We start from the raw sequence: 13,466 nt of genomic DNA, 5'->3' as shown, positions 1-13,466 counted from the left end.
CCGCCCACTGGGCTTGGGAACGCGGAGCCGCGACGCTCTATGGCAGTCACGCCTTTCCTCACAAGTGCCGGTTGCATCAGCCAGGCCCGGGGTCCTTCCAAGGCTGCCCTCTTCCATGCCTGAGCCAACCCCGAAGCCCCTTGAAGCCAGTCTGCGGGCTAGAAAGAGGCGGCGGGGCGAATTTGTTTCCCTTTGCGTTTGTCGGCGTCGCCTGGGCCGGGGGGCGACGGCAAGAGAACCGCTGTGTTCCGTGGCGAGGGGTCAGGCAGGTTCACTGGCCTCCTAACTTCCTTTCAGGCAAGATGGCGGGGGACGAGGCGGGAGTGACTCTGGGGCAGCCGCACCTCTCCCGGCAGGACCTGAGTACCTTGGTGAGAAGCGGGTCTCGAAGGGCGGGGGGGCTCGTGGGCTCGCGGGGCGCAGCGTCCCACGAGGCGGCGGCGGGCTGGCCGTTGCCCGGGAGCCCGTGCGAAGCCCAGGGGCAGCGAGTGGGAAGGGAGCTGGTGGGCTTTGCCGACTCCCGTCGGGGCTCCTACTGCCGCCTCCCCTTCCGTCCAAGCGGGGACAGGCGCTCTTCGTGGTTGGGCTGGGAGAGGGAGCCGTTTGGAGAAGGTGGACGCCAAAAGCTTCGGCGGGAAGGGCGGTGGGATCTGGTGATCCTGCTTTGGGGGATCTGTTGCACGTCCGCACGCTTCATTCCTCCTCTGGAGGGACAGCTTCGCTTCGTCATTTGAGTGCCAGTCCCAAGCACAGTGCCTGGGTGTAGTTGAAATTCAGCGTTTAGAAGCCTGCCACAGCTAAATGAGAGTTTTCTGATGCATCCACAGTTTGGGGTGTCATGCAATTGCGTTCCCTCTCCTCCTCCTCCTCTCACCGCTCTTGCCATAGCACAACTAAAAGCAGGGTAGATAGAAATCATCGGAGGGGTATGTTAATGGAGACTTGTCCCTTACTTATATGTGGGTTCATTTGGGTATGAAGTCATATTTCTGCTATTTGCTGCCTACCTGCTTCTGTGGAGAGAAGCAAGATGGCAATGTTCCCATCAGCTGCTGCCTGTGAAGCAGCCAGAAACAAGGTGTTTTGGGATGGAACAGTAGTGGCTTTGGAGCCACTGCATCGAAAACTCCACTGGTGGGGGTTTGATTTTTCTGTAAATTATTGAGCTCTGTAATTCCCAACTACACTTGAAGGTAAGAGAGATACTGCGCTGACAAACTCAGTGTAGTCAAGCAGCACAGTCCATTGCCAGGTCAAGATCCAACCCATTTGCAATCAAACTTAAGACACGTTGCATTACACAAGATACCAAAAGATATTAAAGCATGCCACTGAGCAAAAGCAACATCCTCTGCTTTTTGCACGTTTTGACTACTGCCAGTAGTATAGTTCCAGCTGGGTGTAGTGACAAGAGCCTTCCACATCAGAGTCCCCAGAGTGTCACCTTTACTTCATCCTAACCCTCTCCAGCAGCACAGGGGTTAGCTGTGTTAACAAGTAGCCTAGGGCAACTGACCCATTTCTCAGCCTGAGTTTTTAACCTATGAAATAGGCGTAAATACCTTCACGTGAAGACAGTAATAATAAAGCATGCAAAACACTTTGTGCTGTAGACAGGCTGTATAATTAAAGAGAAAATTTATAACATGAACATTTGACAAATATTGTAAGTTAAGTATGAATGATTTAGCATTGTACAACCAAACTTATGTCACATTTTAAAATGTTGCCAACAGCATTTTTAAAAATCAGGTTTAAAGATCCAGATTTTTTCCCCAGGAGGCATTCCAAATCCATTTATATCACAAGCTTGGCTGTTGATTAAAATGAGATGTTGGAACAATGTTTTCTGCAAAATGGTTTATTTCATTCATAATAGTTTAAGATGCCCTTAGATCTTCATAGACAAGGAATAAATATCAACTCAGTCAAATAAGTTATCTAGTGCTGAACTATCTTGTTAATCTTCGTTTTGAATTCCTTTATGTTCACCATTGCAAACACTTTACTGTTTCTTCCCTCTGTATTCTGAAAGAGAAAATTAATATAAACAATTGCAGGTTTTTTAGCAACTGTATTTGTTAACAAAGTCTTTTGAAGTAATAGAATATTTCTTTCCTGCAGGATGTAACTAAGTTGACACCTCTGTCACCAGAAGTCATCAGTAGGCAAGCTACAATTAATATAGGTAAGTTAAAACAAATTTAACTGGAAGAGGTTGAAATATATTAATAGCATAGCCTCTTGAAACCGTGAGTCTCTGTGTGAACTGAGGTACCCTTAAAAAATGCTAAGAGAGTTGAGGTCTTCCAGATTAAAGTCTCGATCCAGCGCAGATTTAGGTGTACTTAACACCCATTGAGTTTAATAGGAGTTAAATGCATGTGACAAAATTATTGTTTCCTTATTTGGCTGCAAATCAAAATACTGACCTTGCTTTGTCCCATCCTAATTACTAAATTGTCTAATCCTGGAACATATCTGCTCTATGGCTTTATTTTATCCCATTTTTCTTTGTTTGCTAGTTTATCAGTCTTAATTTGAGAAACCTAAATAGCTTTCTTTTGCCTTAAAGTTCAGCATTAGGCAAAAAGTATTCATTCTCTATGTAATGCCGCACTTCCAGTAGGTAGCCTTCATTTCCCATCATACTTGTTCTATAGTGGTTCTTACTTTGAACTGAAGCTATCACGTTTCTTCATAGAAGATTTTCTGAAATCAGATTAGTTACAGTGGTATCTCAGGTTAAGAACTTAATTCATTCTGGAGGTCCGTTCTTAACCTGAAAATGTTCTTAACCTGAGGTACCACTTTAGCTAATGGGGCCTCCTGCTGCCGCCTTGCGATTTCTGTACTCATCCTGAAGCAAAGTTCTTAACCCGAGGTACTATTTCTGGGTTAGCAGAGTGTAACCTGAAGCGTCTGTAACCCGAGGTACCACTGTATTGTCTCTTCACTTAATATGAAGTTGGTATACAGATAATATAGCCTGGAGTTGGAAAAATGTGTCTTGGGGTTGTTTTAGACCTGTGATCTATTATAAACAAATGAATTTACTGACCTCACAAATGGAGGAATCTATTAGTTTGGATACATAGGGATAACTGGAGAAACTAGCACTTCAAAGGTATATGCAGAAAGTGATGAATTTTTACTATGTAGAGGATTTTTGTGAAATTGACAAACATTTGTTTTTAACATCCAGGTACAATTGGCCATGTAGCTCATGGAAAGTCAACAGTAGTAAAAGCTATTTCTGGAGTTCATACTGTCAGATTCAAAAATGAACTGGAGAGAAATATCACTATCAAGCTGGGCTATGCCAATGCTAAGGTACGTCACTACCATATATCTAACAAATTGCCTGTTTCGGTTTGAAGCCACGCTCTTACTATTCTTCAGTGCAAAGTCCGCTGACCAATGGTAAATTAAACCTTCATTTTCACTTTTTCTCTGCAGATTTACAAACTTGATGATCCAAGTTGTTCTCGACCAGAATGTTACCGATCCTGTGGGAGCAGTACACCTGACGAATTCCCAACAGATATTTCTGGGACCAAAGGGAATTTTAAACTAGTCAGGTAACATGAAAAGCTCAACATAAATGATTTCGCATTGGCCCATAGTTTGTTGTGGTTTTTGCTGTGGGTATGTGCTTATATGGAATTCAAACTTAAAATACCTGATTTTCTTATTTATTTACCTGTATCGATTAAGTATGCAACCAATACAGTCATACCTTGGGTTGAATGCGCTTCGGGTTGAGCGTGTTCAAGTTGCGCTCTGTGGCAACCCAGAAGTAACGGAGCACGTTACTTCCAGGTTTCGCCCCTTGCGCAGACACTCAAAATGACGTCATGCGCAGAAGCAGTGAAAAGCGACGCACAGACGTGCCGTCGCTAGTTACGTTTGCTTCTTGATGCGAATGGGGCTCCAGAACAGATCCCGTTCGTATCTAGAGGTACCACTGTATTGGTCTTGACAGCAGAAGAGGACTAATGAGCTGTCCTAAGAGCAGTGCTACATGTTCAACTGCTTATATGGCAAGAACTTTGAAACTCTGAAGATTGTCTCTAGAATCTGTCCCAACAGATAAGGAAGCTAGAAGAGGCTTGAGGTGCTTTCTTGCTCCTTGTCATTCCTGTGTTCTTTGGAAGGCGGGAACTGTTATCAGATTTGCCTATGGCAGGCATGGCCAAACTTGGCCTGCCAGCTGTTTTGGGACTACAACTCCCATCATCCCTAACAGGACCAGTGGTCAGGGATGATGGGAATTGTAGTCCCAAAACAGCTGGCAGGCCAAGTTTGGCCATGCCTGGCCTATGGCAAAGCAGCTCTTTGCTAGAAGAAAGAAGCTGTTGGCTGTTTGGGCTTTCTCCTATTACAGTTGTGTGATTCTTTGCCTTAGCATGTTTTTTTGGGGGGGAGGAAGTAGGGCAAATTAGTTGCACAATATATGGAAGGAGGAAGCCCAGCAAACCAGTAACTGCACCTCTCTATATCTCAGATGATTAAGGCTCCAAACTAAGCACATTTATTAGGGAATAAGCACCATTAAACATAGCGTGACTTCGTTTTGAGTACATTTTAAGAACTAAGAGGAATGTATCTGCTTTTAAATCTATACATTGCAAAACTTGTCACTTTTAATTCTTCAGTTGCTTCAAGAAGCAGATATTATTGAAACTATTCATCTTCTGCATATTTGCTTTAATGTGTGGTTATTGCATATTCGTAAACCTTCCATTATTTTAATTAGACTAATTATTATTTTGCTTCAGAATAATGCTGCTTATTTTGCTCTTCCTTGCACAATAGGCATGTCTCTTTCGTGGATTGTCCTGGCCATGATATCTTGATGGCTACTATGTTAAACGGAGCAGCTGTCATGGACGCAGCTCTGCTGTTAATAGGTAACTATTGGAGTGGAGAAATTTGACATGGTATTGATGCAGTACTTCTGCTTTTTAATAGCGGTTTAGTATTTTCACTGTTGATGAATACAGTTCTGTAATCATATTTAAGATGCATTGAATTCTGTATGTTTTCAGTGCTGGATGTTTAGACTGTTCCTGTCTAGGAACTGTGACCCACAGAAATAATAGGATGAGATATCATTGTGATCTTTCATTAAGGAAAGGGACCATACTCTAAAACAATACATAATTATTTGTTCCTTTGTCTTTCCAGCTGGCAATGAGTCATGTCCTCAGCCGCAGACCTCTGAACACTTAGCTGCTATAGAAATCATGAAACTGAAACACATTCTGATTCTACAAAATAAGATTGATTTGGTAAAAGAAAGCCAAGCCAAGGAGCAGTATGAGCAAATTCTAGCTTTTGTACAAGGTAGGTTTCTAGAACAAAACCAGTCACTGCCAAGTAGTTTATTACAAGCAAACACTTACCATAAATTCTGAGTTTAGCAGTTAACCGTGTTTTAAAACATCACTTTGTGTATTAATCTATATATTAGTAAAATTCTGCAAAAGGTTTTAGAAAATAAGCATGAATAAACCTTGGCTCAGGCCTTGAGCAGATGGGATGCAAGGACTCCCCTCTTGAATGCTAAGTAATGGGTACAGTAAAGGGTCCATCTAGTATGTTTGTGCAGTACAAGAAAGGCTTAAGTGCAAAGTGCTTGAATTTTAGAGAGCTTTCTCTCTTGCACTTCTAAGTGGCTTGGGTGACCATTGGCATTGTGCCAGTATACAGTCACTACACCAGGGATTCAGAATGGCAGTTTGATTTTGGCACTACTGTATGTACATCGGGAGCTGGTGTTGGTGAAAATGTCGAAATTAGTCCCTTTTGGCTTCTTCCATGTCCGAGTGGACGGCACATTTTACAACCACAGGCTCTTGTGTCATTGGTTTTTTTTACCTGCCTCAGTCACACAGGTTCCCATGGTTCCTTTCCTAGTTTCAAATATTTCAAAATATTCTGTTGGGTGAAACACTTGGATGTATTTATTATTCTGTCTTTGAAAAATTGCTTCAAATAGTCTCGCCCAAAAAGAAAATTCAGTAATCTTGAACATATGAAATATGTGTCTCCTCAGATTATGGTAATCTGTGAGAATAATCCCAAATAAAAAGGTAAGGGCCCCCTGACAGGGCTCGCAAGCCGGGAATGAATGATGTTTCAAGATGGACTGAATTAGAAGGGAGGCGAATTAAATTCAAAATAGAATAATGATTCTTAGTCGGTGGTGTTCTTTTGCAAAATTATCCCAATCCTCAATTCTCGCCATGTGCACTCAAAAATAAGCGACACTGATTTTAACCAGGATTTGTAAACAAATAGAAGTACTAAGCATTATAGCCTTTCTTTCTGTACCCACATCCACACATGATTTCCAAAACAATTGTATTTTCAGATTCAAATGCCAAACCTTGACTAAAGCACAATAGATTTGATAATATTGTTGCACCTAGTGGGTAGGATTATGATTACCCCTTTTCTTTTCTTTACTAAAGTCTCACATTTTAAAATTAAATCCTCACTTTCTAGATAGTCTTAACAATCTGCTTTCCATCTCTCCTAGTGGAATTAATATATTTTTTTGAGTAGCAGACCTCATGTTGCAAATTGCTTTTAAAAATCTGTTTCATTTAAAAAGTAATTTGCCACATGGTGTGAGAAGCTCTTGTTCAGAAAAGGAAGGAAAGACCAAAGTTTCTTTGGCCACTAGTTTGTTTGGATCTTGGACATTCATTCTGAAACATCTGGTTTCCAAGGGTTCAAACTATTGCAGATTGTGATGATTTTACTATGAGCCAGGGTTTGTTTTTTTAATTTTTTTAAATTTAGATTGACTATTCTGCTTCTACAAACTCAAAACTGCGTGGACTGTTTGCTGATGAATATCACTACTGAATATATAGCTAAATCATATGCATATTGAAGAGCAAGCTTTAGTTTTTGGTGCAAGTGTATTCACCCAACAGTTCTATGTTGTTTTGTAGACTGTAAAGAAAATAGGCAGAAAGCTTACTTGTGATGTAGATAACTTTTGAACAAGTCACATAATAACTGGTGCTTTTAATACATTATTATCTGTGAAAATAGGTACTGTTGCAGAAGGAGCTCCAATTATTCCAATCTCGGCACAGCTGAAATACAACATTGAAGTTGTTTGCGAATACATAGTAAAGAAAATTCCAGTGCCATTAAGAGACTTCACATCAGAACCAAGGCTTATTGGTATGTCTGCTTCAGACCTGTCCACTTATATGTAGACTTTCACCCCCTTGCTCACAACATTGGGTAAACAATATTTAGAATTAAATAAGATTTAGAATGCCGTTGTAAAGCATATGCAGTGCAAGTACTCAGACTTAAAAACTGAAGAATAAATAATATGTAAAAAAAACAAATGTAACCACGCTAGTTCATGATGGATTTTTAAAAAACCTTCCAAAACCCACAGGCTTTTAGGGGGCCTATCAAAATGTCACAAAAGAGGTGTGTGTTTTTAATTCCCTGGAACTCTTCATCAGGCAAGATGTTACACACAGCAGGGATGTTTTGGCTTGTTATTCAGGACTAAATTGGATTTGTTAAATATGAAGCTTTGTTTCTCATCCATGGGCTTTTAAGTTTTTCTTTTTGCATAAGTAGGTGAAAATTTTTATGTATAGAAGCCCCTTCAGAGTGGACTAAGCCTGCCAGATTGTAGACAGAAGCATTTGCGGGGAGTTTTGTGCAGGGTGCTTTTTAAAGTTCATTTAAAAACAAACAAACAAACAGGAAAAGTATTAACTTTTACATTTTCCGCCAAAATTGTATGCAATTTGCAGGCATCTTTGCCCTGTGAGAGGTGATGAAGCCTGCCACATTTCAGAATGATAGCTGTATAGGGTGGATACAATAGGAATCTTTAAGGGGGCTGTGGCTGGTGATGAAAAAAAGTATGGCTCTCCAGGAAATACTGGGGTGGGGTAAATGTCACCCCCAGCAAGGACCCTGTTATGTCAAGGGGTAGGGGACTGCTGCCCTTCTTGGATTTGTGGAGATACAGTGGAGATCTCTCTATTGACTTGTACTGAGGAAGGCAGAGATACATGTGACAAATCCCTTCCCCAGATCACTGTGATTGGAGTGCTCTAGGAGAATAATTCACTGTGATTCAAATCTAGACCCATCTCCCTGCTCTGTACCTTATCCCTTCGGAGTTCTGGGCATGTCCCTCCTTAGTTTGGTTTCATTTCTCAGAAGAGAGAAGAAAAACAGGCATGCTTGGAAGCTTAAAGTAACCTTTTATCTGACTTGAGATGCCTAGCTCACAGCTTACTCCAACCCGTAATCTGGGGAACCGGGTTCGCGTCTCCGCTCCTCCACATGCAGCTGCTGGGTGACCTTGGGCCAGTCACACTTCTCTGAAGTCTCTCAGCCCCACTCACCTCACAGAGTGTTTGTTGTGGGGGAGGAAGGGAAAGGTGAATGTTAGCCACTTTGAGACTCCTTCGGGTAGTGATAAAGCGGGATATCAAATCCAAACTCCTCTTCTTCAGTTTTATCTGTCTAGTCTTTCAAATGATACAACTTCAACTAATCAGTTTAAAGATTGAAAGTTCTAGGTTTAATTGATAGCAGGTTGTTGTTTTTTTGCTTTGCTTGAAGCACTCCATGAGATTTCCATTATACTTTCATCTGAACAGTACATTGTAACAATAGGTAGGCATTAAAGGGCCCTTGAAATAATTTATTGTGTGTTAAGTCTGTCCGCTGACTTGTAAAAATTGCACCTTAAGTTTTGTGTGCTTGGCACAGTCACATGGAAAAAGCATTACGTATATACTTTGGTCAGCAAGAAAAAATTGTTGGGAGTACAAGATTGACACAGGCATTTACTGAATGTCTCTGATTAGATTGTCTCTTCAGTTATTAGATCTTTTGATGTCAACAAGCCTGGATGTGAAGTTGATGACCTGAAAGGAGGTGTAGCAGGCGGTAGTATTCTAAAAGGTGTATTAAAGGTAATGCCATTCTTATTTCACTGCTGCTTCCCCAGATGCTGCATGGCAAACCACAGAACGCTGAGGAAGAAATAAGCAGTTTAAAATGGTATCCTGATAGCACTTATAACCAGGATCCAAAAAGGGTTTTTTATATGAGCCCCAAGCCTTAGTTGTGACATGTAACTTTTTAAAAAACAAATCCTTGGAACAAGAGGTTTTAATATTCATGGTGCTCCATTTTGTTTCAGATGGAGTTTGTCATGAGCCATAGAAGGGCTTGATGAAAAGACCAAAATCTTTTTTGGGATACTAAAACTAGTTTCTTTCAACCAAGCCTTGTGTCTTCACATCCCTATTTTGAAAACCCTAATTCTCTTCTTGGTTTTGCCCATAAAAACATTTTTGTCTCAAAAAACAAAATTGTTATATAGAAGCAAGGTTAATTTTATGATACTACAGATATAAAGTTTGTAACTTGATACAAGTATGAGTAACCCTTCAGGTTTTTTAAATTATTATTTCTAAAGTAGGTAACTAGCATCTTAATGACATAGAGCACCTTTATTTTCTTTTAATATTCTGTCTTTTATTCTGTTTATAGGTAGGCCAGGAGCTTGAGGTAAGACCTGGCATTGTATCGAAGGACAGTGAAGGAAAACTTATGTGCAAGCCCATCTTTTCCAAAATTGTATCACTCTTTGCAGAACACAATGATCTGCAGTATGCTGTGCCTGGAGGGCTTATTGGTAAGTTATATTTGATATTTATGCCACACGTATTTAAGAGCCATAGGAAGCGTAACATAAATTAAGAGTGCATCTATAAACGAACATAACTGTTCCAACATCTTAATTAAGAGAGATTTCTTAACAGGATTATTCCAAGAACTTCTCTAACACATTTTGTGTAGGAATGTGCTGGGTGCTGGTAGCTATGTACATTCATAGCACATATATTTAGTTGCATAGCCAATATTTGAATACTGCAGTTAGCTTGTAGAATATGCATGTAGAAGTGTACTTTGTTTTTTGCCCGTTCACGAATAGCTGTGCCTCTTGGCTGAGAGGGGAGAAAACTATCACTATAGCACTTTAGTTGTTCTGCCCTTTAAGTGATTTGAAGAGGCTGATTTCTTTTCAGTCTTGGGTGTTTCACTGTCAACAGTGCATGTAGCACTCTCACTTTCTCTCTGGAGAGTGTGCGCTTGAAGAGACAACTTGGGAGTCCCTCATTTGAAATTTAGATGTTATGACACATTTGATATTGAATAAAATATCCAATTCTGAAAAGGAATTTAAGTATATATGTGGTTTAGCCAGCATGGCAGATTTTGAGAGAATCTATTGGTCACATAGCTTTTGATGTAACTTAAGTGTTTTGTTGTTGTTAGGTGTTGGCACCAAGATTGATCCAACTCTGTGCCGAGCTGATCGAATGGTGGGGCAAGTTCTTGGTGCAGTTGGAGCTCTACCTGAAATATTCACAGAACTTGAAATTTCCTACTTCTTGCTGAGGCGACTGTTAGGTGTCCGCACTGAAGGAGACAAGAAAGCAGCAAAGGTTGGCTATTAGGCACTTTCCATGTAAAAATACTGGGAAGAATTGAAATTCTTCATCTTTCAGTACTGGAAAAGGGTGCTTATATAGCTTAAATGATAAGAGAGTTGTATCTGATTTTCCTTTACCACTTATTTCAGGTGCAAAAACTATCCAAAAATGAAGTTCTAATGGTAAACATAGGATCACTGTCTACTGGAGGACGAGTCAGTGCAGTGAAAGCTGATCTGGGCAAAATAGTCCTAACAAACCCTGTGTGCACCGAAGTAGGAGAAAAAATTGCCCTTAGTCGAAGAGTTGAGAAGCATTGGCGGTAAGTTGGTTTGAAATTTTAAAAAAGTCAAAATGATATTCCTAGATGAGTGGGTTATTGCCCATTAGTAGTTCTAATATATGAGAACCGGAGAAAATGTTGCAAAATGTAAGACAGGATTGAGCCTCTCCACTACCAGCAGCATGCATAAAAGCGTCAGCTATTGACAAAAGTGTGCTTTGTTCATAAACTACACGCCGTCATACCGTTTTATGACTCGTTTTGTCCAGAATAACTTTTTTAAAATAAATACTTACAGCTTTTTAAATGCAACTTCCAGTAATTGTCAACTTTTTCTCTGTTTTGCAGTTTAATTGGCTGGGGACAGATTAGAAGAGGAGTGACAATCAAGCCCACAATAGATGACGACTGAAAAGCTGAAATGCATTGCTTCACTTTGTAAAAGCTGAAGTGTTTCCATACACCTGAGAGTGCATTTTCAGAGTGGAAGCTGTTGTACAATGTCCACATTATACTGAAAATCAAGCCTCTTAACTGAAATTCTAGTTGGTATCTGCAATAAATGTGTAAAAGAAATTGGCAAAGACGGATTTAATTATCCTCACTTACAGCAAAACTAAACTTGACTCATGTTTAATTTATGTCAGTTTGTCTGAGACTCTCTTTGGGGCTGGCTTACCTAACTTTAAACAATGTAACACAATACCCCACAATCTGTTTTGAAATAAAAAATATTGCTTATTTTTTCATTTAATTCTTACAAGTCTTTGAGTAGCAAAAAGCTGAAAAGATTGTTGAACCAGTGGAAAAAATAATAATAAACACTCCTTGGAAGATCAGTCCCCTTTCTTGCCCTATTGTTTAGCTTTCAGGCTTCTAGCAAATTTTTTCTTTCTGCAAGTCACTGTATTTTTTCTATTTATAGTTGAGATCACTAAGAATCACTGATTTTACTTTGTAGATGTTTCTAAAACCACAAGGACATAAAATATTGTTCACATGGAATGCTATTTGCTTTTAATAATGGTCAAAGTAGATTCTCTAAAAAGAAGAAACTTAACTGCAGTACTGAGTTTCTTAGATAAGTGACTGTATATGTGATCCATATGCCCTTGAAACAATACAGTGGTACCTCTAGTTGTGAACTTAATCCATTTTGGGGTGCCATTCACACCCTGAAAAGTCCGCAACTAGAGTGCCTCTTCTGCGCATGTGCGCTGTGCAATTGAGTGCTTCTGCGTGTGTGCAGCCAGCGAACCCGGAAGTAAACACTTCCAGATTTGCCACGTTTGTAAGCTGAAAGTCCGTAACGAGCAGAACGCAACGTAAGGTATGACTATTAATATTAAAATACATGGTATTTAGAAATCCATGTTTAGAATTGTCATGTGAATAGGTTTCCATCTACAATGGATCATCTAAGTTGGAAGAGCATGTGAATATCAGGGTTCACTTAGGAAATTGTGTTGTGGATAGAATTTGAACCCACTTATTGGTACAAAATTCATATACCTCAACAGTTTGATCCTAAGTTGTTGCAGGGAAAACCGTTAAGAATAAATTAACTATGCCATTTCATGTTGATTTTATTCCTGTTGTCTGCAGTGTTCCAAAGTGGATAGGACAAAGAATGGAAAGTTATTCTAATGCTATTTGGAGGCACAAAATCATCTAGGATTGTAGATGTTTGCTGTTGCTTTCCATTGTCCACATCCACAATCTTAAGGATTTTGTGCCTCCAAACTCTCCTGTGCACAGGAATTTGAAATGCCTTTCCCTGATCCTTATCCTAAACTACATGTGCTAGTCTCTTCCCGCAGGAGGAAAATCTATAAAGAACTCAAACTGCATTATCGTGTGGAAGACACTCTTAAGCGCTTGATTCTTGTATTCTCCAGAAGATCCAACACTGCAACAGCAAATAGTATTTTATACCCTATAGCAGGCATCCCCAAACTCAGCCCTCCATGTTTTTGGGACTACAATTCCCATCATCCCTAGCTAACAGGACCAGAGGTCAGGGATAATGGGAGTTGTAGTCCCAAAACATCTGGAGGGCCGAGTTGGGGGATGCCTGCCCTATAGCCTATAGATCCAGCATGAAATGAAATTTAAGCTCTCAACCTTGCTTCCTGGGCAAAGCCCACTCCATGCTTCTCTGATAGTGGTAAGGACGCTCCCCTTCCAACTTTTAAACTATGTACTGCAACTGGCAGTCCACAGCACAAAGCCCATGTCCCCAGGATAAGACAGTTCCATCTAGCTCCTGGCAATCCTACGAAATTTTAAACCAATTATAGTAACGTACCTTGACTCAGGCAACATAGATTTAAAGTTACAGATAGGTAGCCGTGTTGGTCTGCCATGGTCAAAACAAAATAAAAAAATTCCTTCCAGTAGCACCTTAAAGACCAACTGAGTTAGTTCTAGGTATGAGCTTTCGTGTGCATGCACACTTCTTCAGATACCTATCTTCAGGTATCTGAAGAAGTGTGCATGCACACGAAAGCTCATACCTAGAACTAACTCAGTTGGTCTTTAAGGTGCTACTGGAAGGAATTTTTTTATAGATTTAAAGGTTATGGTTAGGGAAACAAACCAGGAACCAGGGCAACTGTTTTAAGACTGGCAAAAAGTTGCACGATTGAGAGTTTGACTACTACTAAAAGGAA

The 13,466-nt window shown here is 40.2% G+C and overlaps 1 protein-coding gene across 1 annotated transcript; it reads left to right on the top strand.

Moving 5' to 3' along the window:
• Positions 1 to 162: 162 nt before the first annotated feature.
• EIF2S3 (eukaryotic translation initiation factor 2 subunit gamma) lies at positions 163 to 11,548 on the top strand. Its single transcript, XM_081859187.1, has 12 exons — positions 163 to 371; positions 2,125 to 2,188; positions 3,206 to 3,333; positions 3,460 to 3,581; positions 4,819 to 4,913; positions 5,191 to 5,349; positions 7,072 to 7,206; positions 8,887 to 8,981; positions 9,565 to 9,709; positions 10,354 to 10,523; positions 10,661 to 10,833; positions 11,143 to 11,548. The coding sequence occupies exons 1-12, from the start codon at positions 303 to 305 to the stop codon at positions 11,204 to 11,206; spliced, it is 1,419 nt and encodes a 472-aa protein (XP_081715313.1). The 5' UTR covers positions 163 to 302; the 3' UTR covers positions 11,207 to 11,548.
• Positions 11,549 to 13,466: the final 1,918 nt, after the last annotated feature.

Source organism: Podarcis erhardii (assembly GCF_964252035.2).
Source record: "Podarcis erhardii genome assembly, chromosome: 4".
Classification (NCBI taxonomy): Eukaryota; Metazoa; Chordata; class Lepidosauria; order Squamata; family Lacertidae; genus Podarcis; species Podarcis erhardii.
Note: the sequence above shows the minus strand (reverse complement) of the source record. Positions and strands in the feature narration are given on the sequence as shown.